The following is a 22,939-nucleotide window of genomic DNA, read 5'->3' on the forward strand; positions in this document are numbered from 1 at the left end:
CACCTCAACTGCTCATGTGTAGAACCAAATCAACTTAAATGGTTTTATGACTTGATGTATGTCATATCATGTCTGTGAGTTTATTATCTTTGTGTTGCATTTTTCTATGCCTACCACTCTGCCTGTAAGCATTATTATTATTGACATATCTTTATTTAATGTAGGTCTATTTTTGTCTTTAGTATTTTTATCTTTTTTGCCGTCCGTTGTTCTGTCTTTTCCAGTTTTCTTTGTCTCCATTCATGTCTTTTTTTGTCAGCCTCGAGTGACGAAGGACAGCAAGTGCAGATGAAAGGGATTCTGCTTAGTCATTCTCTGCAGTACTGTTAGTAATTTGAATTTTGCTGTGTCACTCCGCACCCCAAATCTGTCGTTCCACATTACAGTTAATGGCTCTCCATTTCTGTGTGTCTCTCTGGACGCAAGTGCGTGTGTGTGTGTGTGTGTGCATGTGTGTGCATGGAAGTGTGTGTGTGTGATTTCTAGAAAGGCCTGCGACGGGAGAGGCAGGTGCACTCTACTATCTTATGTCATTCTTGCTGCATTGGAAGTCACCTTGGATTTTAGTGAGACCCATTCATACATGAGTAGAAAATGAATAGAATATCTGTTATGCAGGGGATCAAAAGGCATTCCTTAAAGCAAACACACACACCTTCCACCTTTTCTAACTTTGCAAAGGTCGCAGCCTTTGCTTTTGTCTTCCCTGTCCTACATACAAGCCTCTTAACACAGAGTGAGTGTGTCTGAGAGGCACTGAGCAGACAGAATGCGACAGAGGCATATTTTAGAGGCTGGTTGTATGAAGGCGCTGGATTGAGTCACGCTCCAGCATTTTCTGCCCCAGTAAATTTAGCCCACTTTACCCAGTGCCGAGGAGGCTTCCCAGCCCACGCCATGCGCAGAAGTAGGCACAGATAGAGGGATATGAAAACATTGTTTACCTGACACTAATTTAACAATTAACACTCTGGTAAGCAGGCATACCCGTCTGCCAGCAAGTCTGCACAACTTTTATGAATTACTCTAGCGTGCAAAACAGCACACTCACATCAACTTAGGATCAAGACATGCACGTGAGTCCCCATCCCCAAAGTCTGATTTGTAGCAGCGTGAGGGTTAAATGTTTGATGATACGGCTACATATTTAATCTTTACAGACCAGATCATGAGGGGAAATGGGTTATACATGATCGTACTCCCAGGGGAGAATACTGGGATACTGGATGAAGGGGAAAACATGGGGTAACACATTTTAATGTGTGTGTGTGTTTGTCTAGGTGCTTTAAAAATGTGGACAGAGAATTTGTAATGGATCTCTGTCCTATATGTTGATTCTTTACTATATATATGAATAGATGTGTATCTTCAACAAAAGTAGGCCCCACAGCTGCTATTCTAGGTCCTGTATAAACTAGGATTAGTTTCATTATCCACTGAGGCTAACTACTGAAAACCCATAAACTAATGTAAGCTTTCCTGCACTCCTCACACTCGAGCCAAGTCGAGTTTTCATTCCTCAGACCTTTGCGTAAGACTCATTCGTCTACACGCAGGATGCAGCTGTGCTTATAACCCTCGTAAACCTCTCAGCCCCTCATAACTACACAACTCCCCTTCTTTATAGACAATCATTAAAGACCCCTTAGGCATGCAAACCACAAACTAACAAAGGATTGGTAAAAAAAAAACGCAAAAAATACAAAGTACAAAGAGGATGCACCTGTGCACACCGTTCTAAACACACACACACACACACACACACACACACACACACACACACACACACACACACACACACACACACACACACACACACTTGCATTTCCTTGTTCTTCTAATGAGCCAACATGACCTACTCATTTTATAACCCACAACACACATGCACGCCTTCTCCCAGGAGTGCAGTAACCCAAACCAGATTGTGCCAGCTCCACCTCTTGCTGCAGGCATGGGACTAAGCTGCCTGTTACTGTACAGATGGGCCCTACACCTCTGACAGGTGCACCGCTGCCACGAACTCTGGTCAAATGACTCAGGCAGATTGTCTTTGTTAACGTGCAGAGGAGGAGGAGAGCCCTGGGGGGTTCAGGGGAAAACATGCGAAATTTGAGGAGATCACGTCCACCTCCTGACATTACTACAGGCCACCCCTCTCATCGCTGTGAAGGTAAGACATAAATCACAGCCGAGCAGTCTGTGTCTGTATGGTTTTACATTGATTAGTTTGAGCTATTGATGGTCAGCTACTACTGCATGTTTTACGGGCAAACATTTAATATCTAAAATGGATCAAAGAAGGAACCAGAGAGGGGGGTGGGCTGACAGAGGGGGGCCAGACAGACCCCCTGGGGCTACAGCCTCAACTGGAGTCCACTGCTAGACAGACTGGTCACCTCCCACCCTTCTCTTGCCTTTGTCCTTGCTACACCTCCTCACCCCCACAGCAGTCAGAAAAAAAAAGTGCTGTGACAGGTAGGGCTTGATCAGTCCCAGGTTTCACTGCAAGCCAAGGTCCCGTCCCTTGGTATTTACCACTTAGTAACATTCAGCTCGCATCATTGCCATGGGAACAGAGGAGCAGCTGAAGCTACGAAAGAGAAGGGAGGCAGGACAGAGCTAAATATTGGGCACATGAAAAATTAAGGACTGGGGGAAGAGGGGGAGGACTTATTGGGGGGGTAAGTCCTATGTAATAGCCCCTCCATTAGACAGCAGGGGTAATGGGACGGCCACTCGGTCACTGACAAAACTCATTATTAAGCCATGCAGCCTTTAACATATGCTTCCCTCCTTCAATCTCATTGTCCCTCGCTGTCCTCCCCTTACTCCTTGTCAGTTTCTCGCTCTTGATTTCACTTGCTTTCCCTGCTCTTTGTCCCCCCTCTTGGACAGCAGGAGGAGCAGGATGATGTCATTAATTATACACATACACACCCACCCACCCACACACACACACACACACACACACACACACACACACACACACACACACACACACACACACTCTTTCTCTCCTCCTTCCCCACCTGGTCCCCTCCACAAGCCCTTGTGCCCTGAGAAAGCTGTGATGACGGATGAGAGGATCTGTGGAGTTGTCCAATACAGCTCGGTGTTTATTGGGGCCAAACGGCCAGCGCGCACACACACAGCAGCGGAGCAGCAGACCCACTGCTCATTAGAGCTGAAGGTCTCCTCCTATTGGCTCCATACATCAGAGAGGACATGGCGAGGAGGAGGCCGGTTGCTACTGACAGCCGCAAATCCTAAGCAATGTCAGGAGTTTTTCTTCACCAGGGCTGACCTTGCTGTGGAGAGATTCCTCTAACCTAAACTTTACTGAAGGAGCTCCAGGAAGAAGAGACCACTTCACACGTAGGGCCAAGATGGCCTGCTCTTCTCCAGTGAATGAGACTCAACTTAGTGCTAGGGCTCATGATTTAGGGAAGCCTTGGGCTAGGCAAAGGGAATCCCATCACACAGCGCACTCTGGTGGTCAGAGTAGGAAATGCAGCACACTGGTGAGAAGCTCTGGGAAAGGGTTTGAGGTGGATGAAATTACAGGAACGGCACATGAAAGGAGGAATTAAGACACATCTACAATACTTCAAAGAGGCCAAGGCTTCCAAGGAAGCCAAATGACACCTGGTCACATGTGCAAGCGATTGAGTTACAGTCTCGTAATGTCGCATCATATTGCAAAATCAGGCAATTAACAATGATAAACAGGAACGGTGGGTGCAAGCTTACACAAAGACACAAGAGGATGGTTGCAACACACTGTTTACCACAAAATTGGATCAGTGCCCATGGGAAACGTTTGCCTCAACAAAAACTACCTTATGATATACAAAGGTGTATTTCTGTAGCACTATTATTTTGAAACTGTTTTGTATTCAAGACCAGTATTTAAATCATAATTTCCCAAGATTTAACTGCACCCACTTCAGGACATGCCGGACAACATTCCACAACTGAGGTTGACAGTGTACTTAATTAAAGAGGTCGGCCTCCTCTTTATTATCCACTTTATATTTATGGAATCCAAACATGTGATTGATGCAATGCATGTACAACATTTGTATCACTATTTACCAAATGTTTTAGCTTCTGTTGCTGTGTGTTTTAAGTATGTGTTAAATGTGTAACTGTACATATCTGCACAATCAACAAACTAAAGCAGGAAGCGTAGGATCCAGTCATTTTCCCAAGTGAAAAGAGACGCACACTTTGACAACTGTGTCTCATAAATACACATCTATATAAAATCAAGTTTGTCAGACAACTTCCAAAAGTACATGTGCAAACAGAGTACACAGCAAATACAAACAGCTGTTGCCGAAAACCAGACACATCCACACACAAACACCTCTAGACATGTATTAATGGCTTTAACTGCAATGGCAGATGCTCACATCTGTTCAGCACACACACAAACACACACAGGGGTGAGTTATGAATCTGACACACGTCACATTTAATTGTTCTAACAAGCAGTAATGAGAGCATTGAGGGTCAGCGAGACACTTAGGATGATGTAAGTATTCCTCGGAGGATAGATGAGCATCACTCTGGCAACCTTGATTCCATATTTGGGTTTGATTCAGCGTAATGGCAGATGTCTACACATGGGAGAAGGGTGGTAATAGGATACCTGGCAACCGCTGCAGAGTGTTCGTAACTAAAGAAACGGATTGGCGATGAGAGGAAAAAAATCTGACAGGAAGGGTCCAATAAAACACAGAGTACTACCTACACTTTGGTAATGAAGCAAGACAGTGAGATTGAAATTAAAGAAAATAAATTGTTTGATTCTCCACACCAGTTGAAGTATATTTAGTTGAATGACCCCCTTATCAGTCCCTCTAGAAAAACGCGATTATGCGATTGCATAATTCAATGCATTATCAGCCAAAGTCCGCATATTTATGCGGGGTCCGCATTTTTTCAAATACGCTGCACTTTCGGCGCATAAATTGCCGATTTCTGCGCAAAATGGGTTTGCATGATTTCATAATCCCCGCATTTTCGTTGCAAAAAAGTCACATATATCTTAGCAGAAAGTAATTTTTCTGGAAGGACTGCCTTATATGAGCAGCCAAACACACATGCACACGCACACACACACACACACACACACACACACACACACACACACACACACACACACACACACTTTGCAAGTAATCCCTTAGTGTAGACCTATTTTAGAAAGACATTTATTAAAAGCATGTCTCCACTGCTGCTTTTCCATCTGAGAAGCACCAATAAGATCCCAAAAGCTGGATGGGATCGGTAAACTGCAATGGTGTCATGGACTACTGCTTTAGAAAGTCAAGAACGGCTCTAAAGATTCTCCTCCCCCCTCCGCGTCCAATCATCTGGTACCTTCACCATCATCGTCTCTCATTCTATCACTCCCCTTATCCCATCCATTCATCCCTCCATCCCTCCATTCCTCCATCCCTCCATCCATCCTTGCAGCAGCTCTGAGCCTGCTAGCCCCAGTCGTGTTGCTGGGAGGCTGACAGGCCTACATCAATAAGGCTGTCTGGGGGCAGCATATGGGTCCATATGTCTGGAGCTGTACATGCAGATGTTATGGAGCATGCAAATGGACCAGTGTGCATGTGTGTTTGTGTGTATGCACTTTATGTACACGTTTGTGTGTGCATCTGTATATGTGTACGGGGGAAAGTGTTCAATGTCTTTGTCTCCTTGAGAAGGCGTGTGTGTTAATCATGAATTAGACATTAGCGTGCTGGAGCATAAAAAGTGCAAATGTAAAATCTGTGCATGCACTGTGCACTTTAAACTGAAATGACTAAAGTATGAAAAAACAGGAAGGACGCTATTCCACTGAACAACATAAAAATGAAATATTTAGAATAAGAGCTGTAAAATCTGCAACAGTATGGTCTTTCACAAAATGTTCCACTCATATCGCTTCCAATATCATTAAGAAGTGAGCAAATGAACAAGGACAAGTATAATACAAACCTAAATACTGCTTTTATAGTCGTAGAAAGCGTACCTGTTTGAAACAAAAATGGCAGCATTCGTATTTTTCTTTTCTTTTGAGTTTGTTCTCCTTTTGTACCTCTGCACTGCAGTTTTTTTTTCCGCTAAAGTAATACCTCCCTCTGTTGGCCTGGGGAGGGTGTAGACCTTCCGAGACACGTGGACTCGCAAGTTGCTTCTTTTCATCTGCCACTTAGAAGCTTCACCAGGAGGCAGTAACACAAGGAGGTCCATGTGATCACATCATTGCAGTTACAAAGATATGATCCTTTGTGGCTTCCTACCTGCTACTTTGCCAATTACGCTCAAAGGGGCACCCAGGCCAGTAGCCAGAAACACCACTGCCAGGGATTGAACCTGAGTCCCTGCAGTGGTGGGGGAACGGTTTTCCATTTTACTGCCCGGCGCTTCAGGCTGCATTTGTATTTGTAATAGAGCCAGTATCCCTCAGTGTATGAGAACAGGTCAAACCTGGACCAGCGCAGTTGCTGCTGGAGACCAACTGTGAGTATTAAATGCTGACTTGTTTTATGGTGTTTTTCTGTTGATATAGATGTACTGAGCACCTCGGAAAATTAGGTTCCACAATACATGCTGTACTTTTACCTCTATCATCTCTTTCCTCTCTCTTTTCTACAACAACACACACCTCTCTCTCTCTCTCTCTCTCCCCTCAGGACAGGGTTGACACTACTCCAGTTCTTGGTCAGCCAATCATATTTCGGGAGTGTTGCTAGTGAATGCTGCCAGCTTCCTCTCTGCTCATGTAAAGAGGTCACAGTTCAGAGCCCATGGGAGGATATATAGAGAAGGAGGTAGGATGGCTTAAAAGAGGGGAAAAATGGGCTAGAAATGGTGGGTCTCTGGTGGGGTTGAGGTAAAAATGGCACAATAAAGAGTGGAGGAAATGCTTAAGTGCGTGTGACTGGAGGAGATAAGAAACACCTATTTCCTGTGTGAGTGGATGTGTATTTGTGTATGCGTAAAATTGCTAAGTAGATCTACTGATAGGGTGATGTATGATACCTGTTCAATGGAGGGTCACCTTTTGTCGCAGAGGTGACAGTACCAATCCTCTGCTCGTTCATCAAAAGTGTATGTGTGTGTGTGTGTGTGTGTGTGTGTGTGCTTGTGATTACATTCCAATATAGGAAAGTGTAATTGCCTTACGATTCTCCGAAGGCTAAAAGCAGTACAGGGAAAGCTCTCTTGGGACTATCTATTCTATGCGATCACACAGATAGAGTCAATATACATAATAGGACTGCTAAAGGCTCTTTAATCTAAAGTGCATGGTTTTAACATTGACACACAAACACAAGTGCATTTAATTGAAGCATGGTGTTGAATTTGGTGTGAATTTCTCATTACGATACTACTGTGTCTTGCTGTGTCTTTTAACTATCTTTTTGGACACTTGACTGATTTCCCCTCCCATCGTTCAATTGGCTTTCTTGGAAATTATTTTGAAAAATGCCTGTAGACTGATGTCAGGCAATGAAGTGGAAAATCTGCTCCCCATGTTTCCATGACAACACCTAACATTAAGTGCATCACAGGTTTGCCTCTTTGGTTGCTCAATTGCGCTCTGATTGATGTCATCGGTCGGGCCTCTTCAAGGGGACAAGAGTACATTTGACATGCTTGACACAGCAGGGCACGCTCACATGTGCCGACACACACACACACACACACACACACACACACACACACACACACACACACACACACACAGACACGATCAGAGATGGCGTACGGCCGACATGCAGTGCCACATCTTCAAATGGGCAAATTGGAGATGAGAGATTCAAACAGGGAACTGTAGGAGTATATCTCTTTACATGGCATCCCACTGATCTCATCTTACACAGTAAAGCAACAGTTCCGCCTCTCTTTATCTTTATCTGCCTCCCTATGTGTCATGAATGCATAAATGTCCTAACAGATGTGCATGTTGGGATTCACATTTCCCTTGTACTCTGTATGAACACTGTATGTAAAGGTCAGAAGCTAATAAAGTCATTAAAGATTATTAGCTACAATTAGCTTTATCACTGTATATTGTGGCTATGTTTTAGTTTTTTGTGTTTTAGCAATTTCACCTCATTCAATTATCAAAACCAAATAATGAATGCATCTCTATTATATTTAAGATACATTATTTCTGAAAAACAAAATGGGACAAATGGGTTACATTTATTTTTACTTTTAACAAAATCACAGTACATAATGACTATGACACTGTCCCTAATAGAGACTACCATTGACAATGATGACAGCTGGGAGATGGCGCTGTACAATGCGTGTGTGTGTATGTGTTGTGTGTGTGTGTGTGTGTGTGTGTGTGTGTGTGTGTGTGTGTGTGTGCCTCAGCATGTGTGTTTTTTTGCATGTGCCTTGTGTTGTAGCCACCAGACATCTCCCCATTGCTGTTTACTTTGGCCTTTAAATGCTGCCAGCCAACCTGCTGTGTATTGAATGTGTGTAGGTGCGTGTGTGTCTCTGTGTCTGAGTGGCTTGCCAAAGGCAGCTCCACCTTGTGCTGCTAATCCAAACCCCACCAGATCTGCCTTTTCTCTCCTAATTATTTTCATCTAAGCAGCGAGACGGTTGGCTTCAGGGATGTGGGTCTGGTCACTTCCCTCTTGGCTGCTTCATCCTCTTCTCCGTGCCACCCTGACCTTAACCATCCTGACAGCCGCCTGGCCGCTAATGAACCAGGTGGATGGATGGATGGACGGATGGAGGGGGAAAGGAAGGAGCGAAGGGGTGGGGGGGGGACATGTGGTACCCAGGGCTTGTAGGGATTTTTGGGGGAGGGAGAAAATGCGTCAGACTGATGTCAAGTTGGAGTGCATGTGATGTTTTGCATGTGATGCAGTGGAGCTAAGGCAACAACAAAGAAGAGGGGAAAGTGAGAAGGTGTGTGTGTGTGTGTGTGTGTGTGTGTGTGTGTGTGTGTGTGTGTGTGTGTGTGTGTGTGTGTGTGTGTGTGTGTGTGTGTGTGTGTGTGTGTGAAATGGCCATTCCTTAATGGAATAAATATGTGTTTGTGGGCAAGTGTGCATGCATGCCCAAGCCTTTGGTCATTTCTGTAATGGCTCCATCTGTCATGGGCAGCTGGACACACACACACACACACACACTCACACACACACACGCACGCACGTGCGCACACACACACACACACACACACACATGACCTGAAGAGGAAAGAGGCTAGAGACGAGAGAGGCAGTGACACTGTGCCGAAAAAGAGAGCGAGCCAGCAGATGAACGACACCAGTGAGAGAGTGATAGAGTAAACGAGAGAGAAAGAGCAGAGGAGTCTCTCTGATTAGATTGATCGAGCACTGACGGGGTTAATCTCTTGATAACTACTCCCTATTGATCCACTAACACACAGGAGTTGAGACACACACACACACACACGCACAAGTGATTTGTGTAAAATATCTGCCGTACAACAGCATACATTCTCCAGAGGAAGTTTTCTATGAGGCTAGAGCTCCTTGTTCTACTGCCCTATATGCATATATTACATACAACTGGGTATACCAACAGGGGACTTGATCTTTCCCTTTTAAATCTGTGAGTGTGAGTGTGTCTGAATCTGTTCTTTCCCTCTCATCTTTGCCTCAGAAAGATAAGAGGCGGATAGTGTGCACAGTTAAGCAGAGCTGGGATGTGGAAATCATGTGCAATAATGTCTATGTGAATCAGTAATGTCCTGACTGCAATACCAAACTATAACATCCCATTAAAAAGACGTAAGGAGAGACTATACAATAATGAGGAATACGCATGAGCAAAGTTTATGGATGCCGAAGATAACAAATTGGCAACTTCTTTCAGATTCCCTCAGGAATACTTTGCTCACTATATTCTGCATGCTCTGTGTGTGCTGACCTGCTTTGCCGTTGGATGTAACAACACTGCTTACTGATGCTTATTTTATTTCATTTTCCTGCTTCACTGCCCATTACTGTCACCCTAAATACTGTATATAAATAGAGAGGGAGAGTGATACAGACTCAGAGTGCAGGGGAAAAAATAGGAAACATGGAGTGAGGTAGAGGAGAGGGAGCTTTGAGCACAACTCTTCAACACAGCCATCTCAGCACAATTTTCCCATTTTAGCGAGCTGGGGATTAGGAGCTGTGCAGCTTTTACAGGCTATTGCTTTTCCCTGTCTGTTATCTTGGGGTTGAGGTCACCTTTTGTGTATCCCTGAGGCAAGACCTAGAGGCATACTGCCCTACAAAGACAAGAGGGAATTGATTTTTTTTGTATTTTGACATAAAAATACTGAATAGGGTTTTGGTTTTAAATGAGAAAATCTGAACTTTTTTCGATTGCTTAAGCACTCCACACACCCAATTAGCAGAACACCTCAGACCCTTTGCAAAATGAAACACTCTTGCAAAAACTATACACTAATTTATAAAAAAACACATATTTTGTTACCATATGAAACATGCGCGTTTCATATGACTTAATCCAGTTTGAACCAGTTACACATTGCTGTTGCTAACCTAAAACACTTTTAGCAAGCTACTTCTTAGTGATTAGAGTACTGTAAATGAAGTACACAGAGAAAGCCTGTTGTATCATGGCAGAGGATACTGTAAACTTTGAAGCAATTTTTCTCAGATTTACTACAGATGCTGTTGCACGTTTTGGCTGCAAGTATATACACACTGCTCCACTGCCAATGAGAAACACCCTGGCATTGCCCCCTTGCTTCTACTTTGTTCCCCTCTTTACGTTTCTCATCTCTGCTGCTGTTTACGAGTAAACTGAAAGATAGGGTGAAAAAATAGTTCACGAATCAAAGTCGCTGTTTTCACCAGATCCCTCCTTTTATCTCAGAGGGTGAGAAAAGTCACATTAGAGCGAGATTATGCAGTGTAAACTTTGAGAAACTCCTGCAGTGGCTCATTATGCTGTGATTCATTCACATAAATCTACTAAAGGGACTTTGATGCCAAACCTGAGATACACAGATCGACTGTGGGGCATGTGAAGCTCAATGTGGCTGATGAAGATAAATGCAAAAGTCATTTAGTCAATAAAAGGGATTCCCACAGCTCTTGGGCAAATCTGGCCAGAGTGGCAGACAGCACAGATATAGCAGGCTTGATTCCACGCCATAACTTTGAAGCCAAGTCTATCTCCAAACAGCCCGCTAACACTCCTCTTTGGATTAGATCATGGGCTGATCTGCGAATACCAATTACAGCGCTCGTGCTAACTGCCAAAGACACGGCGAGTGGCCGACAAACAGACAGACAAGCGGGCAGGTGGGCAGACAAACAGGACGGAGAAGCGAGAAAGAGACAGACACACTCTTGGCTTAAATGCAAAAGGGAGTGTGTGGCTCATCCTGCACAAGGGAAAAGAGAAAAAGACACCAAAGCTGCAATGAAATGAAGAGAAAAAGGGCGAGTCGTAAAGGTGAGGGAGGAGAGGTGAGCAGGCGGGGGTACTCGTGTGTGACAACACCATCAGGTCATCTCTGTGGCTTAACCCTTTCAGCACCCCCACAACTCCTTGAGGCTCGTGTGGGAGTCACTATATGGTTTTTCAGCTAATCCTATATTTTTAAATATGAGCAAACAGACTATAAATATATGTTAATGTTAACATACAGTTAGTGGAGGATGCATAGAGGATTTATTTTTGGTTGTTTGGGTCTGTACCAGTGGCGAGAGAATAATGAGGGGGAAGGGAGGGTAAGGAGAGGCAGCTTGCTAAATCAACTCTGTCCTCTGAGAGAGAAGCAGGCTGAAGGGGGAAAAAGCATTAGAAAGAGACCAAAGAATATTATATTTAGGGTGCAAAGCTGATTCAAATTGGGGTTAATATTTCACAGTGGAGATGTTAAAGTAATGTCTGGATATGGTTAAGAAACTAACAAAATCAGTCTCCTCTCCTTCCAAAAATGCAATCATGCCTTTATAAATATTAATAACATTGTCACGGCTTCAATATGACTTGCTTTCCTTATCCAGCTACCTCTCCCTCTCTCACAAATTACACTCACACTATAATATATCTCAAACATAAATTCCCAGCTGGAACACACAGGTTTTCATCTCAAATCTCAACTGGGAGGGAGACAACTCTCAGGGTCCATTACTGTTCACACCATTGTGCATGGTCACATGCAGGCACATGGATACAGACAAATAACCAAGTGTGTTCTGACAGGCACACACACACACACACACACACACACACACACACACACACACACACATCATTTTCTTCTTTCATTAGCTTTTTTGTACGGCACAGACACAGACATTCACTGTCAGACAGATGCTCTGAGCACAGTGAGACACCAACCTAAAAGCTCTAATGTTAGACAGAGATACAAATATCTAAAACAAAAGACAGTGTAACGCAAGAACAATAGTGAATTGACACTTTCAGATATTCACCCAACTGACTGTACAATCTGAACCCAGTTCCTCCCTTGCACATCTTTCTCCACTCCTTCTTTCTCTATCCTAAACCAAAAGGACAGTGGTTTGTACTGAAGGGAGAGAGGCACCACTCTGAAACACTGAGTCATTCTTTTCGAAGCAAACCCTTGCTAATCTGTGCATGGACACACACACACACACACACACAACACACACACACACACACACACACACACACACACACACGCACACATGCAAAAATGCATGTGCAGTGCACGCACGCGTTTTGCATGCAAACTGAAACTGTATTTACATTTTCTGCAATTATTAAACATGTTTATGTTCTATCTGAGACCTCCTGTGCCTTCCGCACTCTCCCAGCATTCTGCCTATCGCCCCTAGCAACGCCAGGAGCTCGAAAACTTCTCAGCTTGAGTTCTTGCATCACCACGGCGACAGCGGCACGGACTGATTTATTTCTGCAGCCCAGCAGCTTGCAAGGCATGCTATCTCCCTATATGCCATTCTGGTGATGGATTCCTGTGGAGGAAAACCAGTAGTTGGGATGCTCTGTTATCCCCATGGTAACCTACCCGCGTCCTCATTGGAGACAGCAGTCCCTCCATGGCTGATTCGGTTGGTTCCGGTGGGCTTGGGTCCTCTCAGCTGTGTCAGTCTATTATCCCAGTCCGCAAATAGATCCTGTTAGAAACGCTGTCTCATGCTCAGAGCGAACATCTCCTCTACACCGCAGCTCCCTACCCACCCAGAGAGCCCAGCACACTGACAGGCACACAGAGAGAGCCTGTGTGTATGTGTGTGTGTGTCCGACACACACACACAGGCACACACAGTGAGGAGCAGGAGGAGAGAAAGCAGTGCCAAAGTCCTGGTGCTTCTCCTCCTTCCGCCGACCTGTCAGTTGGTGTGATCTTCCCCTATAATGCTGTGTGGTTTGAATGTGCAATGTCCATGGAAGGTCTCTCTCTCTCTCTCTCTCTCTCTCTCATCTCTCTCTCTCTCTCTCTCACTCTCCCTCACTGCCTCCAGCTACATTTGTTCCCGTCAAAGTGGCAAATGATTGCAGGTTGTTAATGGTACAGCTCTCCTGCTAGTGCCCTCTCTCCTCTCCTTCTCCTCCTCTCTCTCCGTCCTCTCAGCTTCCCATAATGCTTCTTTTTTCATCCTCCTGCTCACTGTCAACTCCTTGTTCCCGCCCAAGTCTCAATCCAGGGGGTCAGACAAAATGTACATTTATAGTGTGTGTGTGCGTGTGTGTGTGTGTGTGTGTGTGTGTGTGTGTGTGTGTGTGTGTGTGTGTGAAAGAGACAGAGAAAGAAACCGAAAGAGACACAGAGAAAGAGAAGAGAGGGCACTCTCGGGGCCACTATTGTCCCTCCAGACAATACTGGCTCTAAATCGCCTAGCAACCTGATCACCCTCTATTCTCTTAATAGACAAGGCATGAGTCACCCTCTCAAACACACACACACACACACACACACACACACACACACACACTCCTCCTTTCCACACATACCCACGCTCACACGGCTACAGCTGCACCACAACTTACAATTATAACATGTTAGAGGTCATCTGGCATATTGGAGGCTGTTATATTAGGAGTTTGATGCCACGTTCTCCTGTTCACTGCAGGTTTCTGGCTCGTTGCATGCAATGGAGCTGCCGTTAAAGACAAACGGTGAAATGAAGAGTGATGGCTGAGTGCATCGTTGTGTGTGTGTGTGTGTGTGTGTGTGTGTGTACACGTGTGTTTATGTGTGTGTGTGTGTGTACGCGTATGTTTATGTTAAGTGTCTGTTAATGTGCTTCCTTTTAAATGGACGAAATCACGGACAAATCATCACCTCTGCTCCTAGCGGCATCTTGCCGTTGCCATAGCAACAATGCATGCTGGGTAGGAGCACGGAGAAGCAGTGAGACCATTAAAACGGAAATAAATAAATAAGATGGGTGCATTCCTGTGCCTGTTGCCTTGCTCATTGGCAGCGGCTGGTTCTAAATAGGGAGAAGACACAGGTGGCTCAGGTGGCAGCAAGCCTCACTGCCTGGACTGCATGACACCAAGTGCAGTCTCTCTGCATCTCTCTTCCTTTCTCTAGCAATTATTTTTAGCCTGGCTTCTCTGTATTGACCCAGATAAGAAGAAAAAAAGCATTACCAAATTAACCACGACAGACATTACCGTTGAGGATCCCTCATTAGTTTTTCTATCCTTACCATGCCATGTACCACAGAACTTTACAAAAAACTAACTATTGTACTGGCACTGTAACAGTGATGACCTTCGTATTTTAATTCACAAATTAACCAATTTACATTCAGTCGTGGAAAAACCATCCGTTTATCTCTTCCATAAGAAACATAAATGGGTCTGATGATGATTTGGTGTTCAAGTGTGTGTGTTAACATACATTTGAATCCCCACAGCTGGTGGTCAATAGTCTGCTGATTGATGCTGGTGCTGACCCATGGGTACTGTTACACCGTCACATAACCATTGCAGCGAAGAAAAAGCAGATACACCGGACCTGGAACATGCTGCATAACAGCATTGATCGCAGCTGGCCTGGACGACACAGACATCTCAGCACGACAATGTGTGGACAAGATCAATAACACTCAACCTGCAGGTGGCACGGCCACTGCGGCCCTATACAGTACAGTGTGTGTGTGTGTGTGTGTGTGTGTTTTGTGTGTGTGCTAATGCCGCAAAGGTAGTGTCAAATTGATCAATGTTGAAGCAGAATGTCAGAGTGTCCTGAAAATGAACAGAATACTATTTCATGAACCTCATTTTGAAACACCTGCCATTTTGATTTTAATTGGACTTCATGATCACAAACATGAACACACTGTTCAGGGGCCTAGAAGGTGAAATGTGATACAATATTCACGATCATTGAGATAATTAACATCTCATTAAATTGAACCCCAATGAACACGGTTCTTAGTCATGACGTATTCCATTTATAAAGCATTTTTAAACAGGAGATTTCCCGTAGGAGAACATTCCTTGGTCCACTTCCCATCAGACAATTTACCACTTCACACGGCCATCAGACCATATGATTGTATCACGGCACATGCTCGCACACTCTCACACACACACACACACACACACACACGGGCAAAGACACACACTACATCAACCACTAACTCTCCTCCCACTCACTTATTGATGATGTAAAAATTGGACAAGTGCCGCAGAGGTCTCTATAAGGAGGTGGTGGGAAGAGCTCGAATCTCATTATTCAGCTGACCTCTGACCTTTAGAGCAATGGTAGACCCGAGGTATTCCCTAAATATAGCCTTATAAATAAACCTCGAGCACCTTTTTCCCCTCTCACAATTCCCAGAATGCCTCTTTTTTCTTCATTCTTTGCCAAACGATGGTTCATTTGATCCATTTTCTATTTTGGTTACTCTCTCTTTTCCTAATGTTGGCTGAATATATATTGCTACTTTAGCTCTGCTCTCTGTGTGTTTATAGGAGAGATGATGTTTTTAGGCAGACCTGTATTTTACCAGCGTAGAAATGTTGTTTTATGATAAATCGAGGTTGAAAATGTGTTTTTTTTCTCCCCACCAGGCTGGATGAGCATGTGTCTGGCAAGCCACAGTGACATACAGCCCCATATATAACCATCACGCATTACTGCTGACAGTGAATGTTAACCTGTCAGCGAATCCCACATGCACACACACACACACACACACACACACACACACACACACACACACACACACACACACACACACACACACACACACACACACACACACACACACACACACACACACACACACACACCTTGTCCCTGCCCCCAACCCTTCCCAGCCACTATTAAACCGCACATAGCCATACATAAAGGAAAGAATGGGTGGATGGGATATAGGGGTGGGTGATAACTATTACAATCACAGGACAATACTGCACAATGCAGTGCACACTGCAAAACACTGCACAATGCCCTTAAACCCATCACCACCCTCTGCGTCTCCCCATCCCCCTTCTCCCATTCCCCTCTCCTCATCCTCACTCCTGTCCCTGTTACCCCCAGCTGGACCCCAAAATGAATCCCTTGTGAGTTTTTCAATCACACGGTCAACTAACACACCTTGGTAAGAGTGTTCATTTATTGTTTTAAGGCCTTGTGATTCTAGTTTCCTTTTACCTTTTAGGTTTCCACATTCTGCAGTATTTCATTCTTGCTACAATACTTTCCGGTACATGCAGCCAATTGCAAACGCTACAGTATAAACAAAAGCATTTGCACTGAGCCAATATGCGAGAGCCGCAACGCGGACAAATGTGAAAATGGTCTGTAATTTTCTCTGGCTGTTTGTGTTTCTACAGAGAGCTGCAATTACACTGCAAAAAAACTGACGTCCAATGGACTGAGGTAATTAGCCGCTGCTAAACAGTCTTCAACTTCACGGGAAAACAAAGGGATTAATTGCAATGATTATCAATTAAACTATCGCGGCATGAAAAGGAGCATTAGAGGTTCTCTGTTTTCTTTTAGAGCCGCTCCGACTCCATGCGTTAACCCAATGTCTTTTTGTCTTTTAATCTGTTGCCCCATCTGCCATTGTGGCCATTCCAACACTCCGCTTGTTGACTTAGCCAGACACCATTTGTTTAGTTACTTTATTGACATTTGATATTGAACTGATATTTCAATAGTGGAACGTCATCGAGGGAATATCTCCTTGTGTGTTTGAAAACGTTTCAAAACTTACCTGGTCCAGCAACCCAGGTGACCAAATCGAACAAAAGCAGGTTGGCAGCCCCATGGCAGAGCATAACAGAGAGAAGAGACAGGAGGAAGGCAAGAAAAAGAGAGAAGTCATATTCATCGTTATTCACTGTGTGTGCCCAGGTGTCTGGCTGGAAACGGAGGGACCCATAAGTCAATGTGCAACCCTGTCACAGCATTACAGCTCAATCAATGCCACAAGAGAGCGAACTGCTGCTGACTCTCATACGACGCACTGGGACTTGTTCTCTAAGCAGACCAATAGCATCGACTCAGGAGGGAGTTGGAGTGACAAGATGTGTGCCTGTTAACAATCACTATCGATACTGTGGGCGGTCTGATAGAAAATAAGATAGACTGCGACCCTCACACGTTTGGGTGAAAGTTTCAGTCGCCAGCATCCATGTTTGATTGTCCTGGGATAGGAAAATGATTCATGGTTTGTTTTGTTTTGCAGTATGTTTTCTAGTCAGTATCAACACGTCTTTAAATGTCTTTTATTTCAGCATCCAGATTAAGTAATTTAAAGAGGTAAAAGAGCAATCCGCTAAATACTGGCAGATCTATGTGGTGTGTGTAACTGTGGGATTAAAGTAGTAAGCCAAGAAGAGTGATAATTACTGTCTAAATCAATTAACCACATTATCTTCATTAAATATTTAAAATTCTCAGTCCTGGTGGAGATTTGAGGTAAGCTGCTGAACAGTAGATGGGTTAATCCAGGAATTACTCCAACGTTGATATCTCAAGATATTTTAAAAACTCACACACATACTGAACATCTGAAGTTTGTCCCTGCTCCGGGATTAAATTTTTTTTTAAAGATTATTTTTTGGGCATTTTAGGCCTTTATTTATACAGGACAGCTGAAGACGTCGAGGAGTGAACCTCTATATATGGGAGCCCTGCTCTACCAGGTGAGCTACCCAGGAGCCCGATGCTATGGGAGCTTTTAACAAGATTTTAACGCAATCGGCTGCTGCTGCTTGGTGTCGGACTCATGGCCAAGGCTTAGATTTACTATGATATATTGGAGTGGGAAACTACTTTAGCCCATTCCCAGAGCCAAGGGTCCTGACCATGTTTGAGAGGGCTGGGCTGATTGTTGCTAGAGGGAGTTTGTCTGACATCCAATCTAGAGTTCATTAAACAGCAATCCCAGGAAACATGCTGCACGTGCACATTGATACACCCATGCACACACATACACATGCACACACAGAAAATGTCCTCCACCAATATGCACGTGAGATATACATTTGCTATGTGTGGCTGCCCTCATTGGCCTGCAGTGCTGGAGGTAGTCAAAGGGAGAGAGAGGGAAAGCCCCTCTTCTCTCACACCTCACCACAGCTCAGTAGGAGGAACATCTTATCTCACTACTGCAGAGAGAAAGAGAATTAGAGAGGGAGAAAGATGGATGGTAGAGGGTAATGTGAGCAGGGTTTTGCAGGAGAAGGACATAAGGGACTGAGAGAGAGAGAGAGAAAGAGAGAGAGTGGGCAAGAGAGAAGATAAAGAGAGAGAGAGAGAGAGAATGTTTAATCAATCTTATTTCCATAACTTCCATCTGCATAAGAAGCAGCCTTTGTGGTCCTACTGATTAAAAATGCGTTCTTTTAGCCAGATTCAACAAAAACATAACCTTCAGACTGACTACATTCACATTTCTCCCACAAGAGCACATCTCATTGCAGCTAAGAAGCTTCTGCTACTGTAGATGGGACTGCCCCAAACATGAAAATACTTTCTACACCCACCACATATGTGTACCCCCCCCCCTCATTTAAACGTACATTTGTGTTTGAAGGAAAAGTGAATTGGTTTTTATTCATCGTGAGCCACGGTATAAGCGTGCCCGATGCTATGAAGTCACTCCAAAATGGTATCCGAGCAACTGTTGTCAGGGGCAACCAGCATCCTCTGCAGACAGCACAGCGAACCTTGCAGAGACTCGAAAGAGAGACACATAGAGAGTGACAGCGTGGCGTGGTTGAGCGTTGACCGTGGCTACATTACTGTTTGCCGTGTCTCTATGGCGTCAACAGCGACACAATCTTTGCATCCCTAATCAAGAGTCATCATCTACCATCATGTGTCATTACTGTGATGGTTCATGAGAAGCTGATTGCACACAGAGACGCATACTGATTTTGTTTGCGGGCACAGACACCCACAGAAACATGACCTATTTATATATTTCTGACACATACTGTATACTCATACACCAAAAGCCTAGCCAGACAATCACTATTGCATGTACCAGTCCTGACATAACGCCTACCCACATTCACACACTGCCCTCTACTGCTGAACCTTAAACAAATCATAGAGGCATTTCCTCAATTTAAATAAAATATGAAAAAGTTGTATGAGACTAAGACATCACGCCTGCATTACAGTAGATAACAAATTAGCAAACTGTTTGCCAAAATTTTTTTCCTCGCTAAATCTCAAGTCACGAATAATGTAAAAATGCACGCGCATCAGATGCAATAATAGGATAGATAATGAAAATACTGAGCTCAATCTGCTATCTCCAAAATGATACAATCTGGATTCCCATCACTTACTGGAATATTAATACAGGAAAAACACATTTTTATTTATGGCATTCATCTCTTTGTTGTCCTGTATCTTTGATCTGACTATAATCGAATCCTTGTTCAAGAGTTGTAGCCGTAACATGCATCCATTAACATGTCATTCCGATACGGACGATTCTCCTTGGAGTGAAATCACTCTTCTTTTTCAGGATGTGATAAAGAATCTGACAAAATTCAAAGCTGATGGTAAATGGTGTTAACTGACCTTCACTGATAGTCAAACAGCGGGGTATGGTAAGGAATGTGAATGATCTTTGCAACAAATATTCCTCAGTAAATGTCACTACTGTTGAAGGCACAGCCAGCACGCTGATATCTACAGGGACATTGTTTAGCCTGTGTAGATGTAGTGCAGTAATCCAACAGAAGTAGCTTTTTACCATTGTTATAATCTGAACTACTCTGCATACTTTACCTAGAAGGTGTTGCTGATAAGGTTATGTGGGGATTTGCTATTTAGTTTTTCCGGTTAAACTGGGACTATATATTTCCGTTTCAAAACAACAGTTAAATTGAAGTGCAGCAGAAGAGATAGTGGAGAAGGGATGGCAGAAACCTTATAAGTTTTAATACAGACGCTAAATGTCTCACTTCAAGAAGATATCTACAGATTTTGTTTCTCCACAAAAACACTGAGCCCTTTAATGGAAATGTACAGTATCGTCTCATGTACAGCATCATGTGGTATGAATTACAGTACAGACTACCACTTTGTAGGTAAGAATCTGGAGGGCATAGTCACACATGGAGAAGGAGATGAAACCATACACGACATTAAGGATATGGGAACAGAGATAAATACGAGTGTGCCCTTTGCTCCATATAATCCACATACTATGTCGTGATCTCTCTAGGACCGACAGTTTCACCAGCAGCAGCAGGCTGGAGAAGCAGACTTTTGATCCATAATGTTTAAAGGTTCCAGCTCTGGAATGGCATTGATAAAGAGATGATGAAAGCAAAAGGGTAAAGGAGGGGAGGGGAGGGGAGGGGTGGGGGCTTTGGCCTCTACAGTGTGCTGCAGATGATAAACTTAACACAGAATAACTTTATGTGCATCTTATTTGAATAATTTTGAAACCAGATCTGGTAAAAACAAGATGTGGCTTTGAAGCAATACTTACATTGGCTGGTGTGTGTTTGCTGCTGGGTAATATATTATGCACTAGAGGGGATTAGTTTGGCTAAGGTCATGTCATGTTTAAAATCAACAGCTCTGATATCAGTCATCAATCAGAGAGAGAGAGAGAGAAATAGTGTGTGTGTGTGTGTGTGTGTGTGTGTGTGTGTGTGTGTGTGTGTGTGTGTGTGTGTGTGTGTGTGTGTGTGTGTGTTCGGCATTCACTATTGACCTTCCTGCTCCCTGACCAGCGAGGCGTTGCACATTTCAACTAAGCAACTGCTCTTAGACAAAGGACAAGATAGAACAGACAGACACACTACACCTGGGGGATCACACCAACCCCCGGGGATCCACTCAACCTTGCAAAATTCATGGTGCATCATTTAAAACACAAATAAGCACATTTTAGTATTTCCTTATGGATAGCACAAGACTTCATTTGGATCTGATTCAAAGGTCTTCATCTCCCTCTAGAGGCAGACAAGAGAAGCTACATGAAGCAGCCTACTGCATGTGCCCTGCTCTTTCTTCACCTTCCTTCCGTCATTGCTCCACTGTGAAAATGTGCGTGGTGGTAATATCCCCGGTGCTTTTCTAAATCCTGTCACAGCTCTGCTATCGTGTTTCAAAGTGCCACCACCTCCACATTTTAAACCAAACTGCACTTTTTACTTCCACTTTTAACCATTTTCACTATTTTGTATATATTTCTGTTTACTATTCTGCATATGTTTACTAATTTGTAGATTTTGCACATTTTGGCATGTAGGCTATTTTTTTTATTGATTTCTTTTTATTATTGATTTTTGAGTTTAACAGACACACCAATAACAGAAAAAATATATATATAAATATATATATATATAAATACATATACACAAAAACATACAACAGAAAAAAATCACACCCAAAACGAACAGCAGATGCTGCATTGTCTTCAAACTAAGTTCAAAGAAGTATGGAAAAAAATGTATATATATATATATATATATATATATATATATATATATATATATACAGTACAGGCCAAAGGTTTGGACACACCTTCTCATTCAATCGTTTCCTTTATTTTCATGACTATTTACATTGTAGGTTCTCACTGAAGGCATCAAAACTATGAATGAACACATATGGAATTATGTACTTAACAAAAAAGGTGTGAAATAACTGAAAACATGTCTTATATTTTCGATTCCTCAAAGTAGCCACCCTTTGCTTTTTTGATAGCGCTGCAAACCCTTGGTGTTCTCTCAATGAGCTTCATGACGTAGTCACCTGAAATGGTTTACACTTCACAGGTGTGCTTTGTCAGGGTTAATTAGTGGAATTTTTTCCCTTATTAATGGGGTTGGGACCATCAGTTGTGTTGTGCAGAAGTCAGGTTGATACACAGCCGACAGCCCTATTGGACAACTGTTAGAATTCATATTATGGCAAGAACCAATCAGCTAAGTAAAGAGAAACGAGTGGCCATCATTACTTTAACAAATGAAGGTCAAGCAGTCCAGAAAATTGCGAAAACTTTTAATGTGTCCCCAAGTGCAGTCGCAAAAAACATCAAGCGCTACAACGAAACTGGCTCACATGAGGATCGCCCCAGGAAAGGAAGACCAAGAGTCACCTCTGCTGCTGAGGATAAGTTCATCCGAGTCACCAGCCTCAGAAATCACAAGTTAACAGCAGCTCAGATTAGAGACCAGATGAATGCCACACAGAATTCTAGCAGCAGACACATCTCTAGAACAACTGTTAAGAGGAGACTGCGCGAATCAGGCCTTCATGGTCAAGTAGCTGCTAGGAAACCACTGCTAAGGAGAGGCAACAAGCAGAAGAGATTTGTTTGGACTAAGAAACACAAGGAATGGACATTAGACCAGTGGAAATCTGTGCTTTGGTCTGATGAGTCCAAATTTGAGATCTTTGGTTCCAACCGCCGTGTCTTTGTGCGACGCAGAAAAGGTGAACGGATGG

At 43.6% G+C, this 22,939-nt stretch overlaps 1 protein-coding gene across 1 annotated transcript in view; it reads right to left on the reverse strand.

The window, feature by feature from the left end:
* The window catches only part of frmd4a (FERM domain containing 4A), an 87,658-nt gene extending 74,430 nt beyond the window's left edge, over positions 1-13,228 (reverse strand). Inside the window, exon 1 of the mRNA XM_039809479.1 lies at positions 13,046-13,228. Within this exon, the coding sequence (XP_039665413.1) occupies positions 13,046-13,078 (33 nt within the window). The 5' untranslated portion in view covers positions 13,079-13,228. The remainder of the gene's footprint in view (positions 1-13,045) is intronic.
* Between the last annotated feature and the right edge of the window lie 9,711 nt (positions 13,229-22,939).

Source organism: Perca fluviatilis, chromosome 8, assembly GCF_010015445.1.
Source record: "Perca fluviatilis chromosome 8, GENO_Pfluv_1.0, whole genome shotgun sequence".
NCBI classification, from domain to species: Eukaryota; Metazoa; Chordata; class Actinopteri; order Perciformes; family Percidae; genus Perca; species Perca fluviatilis.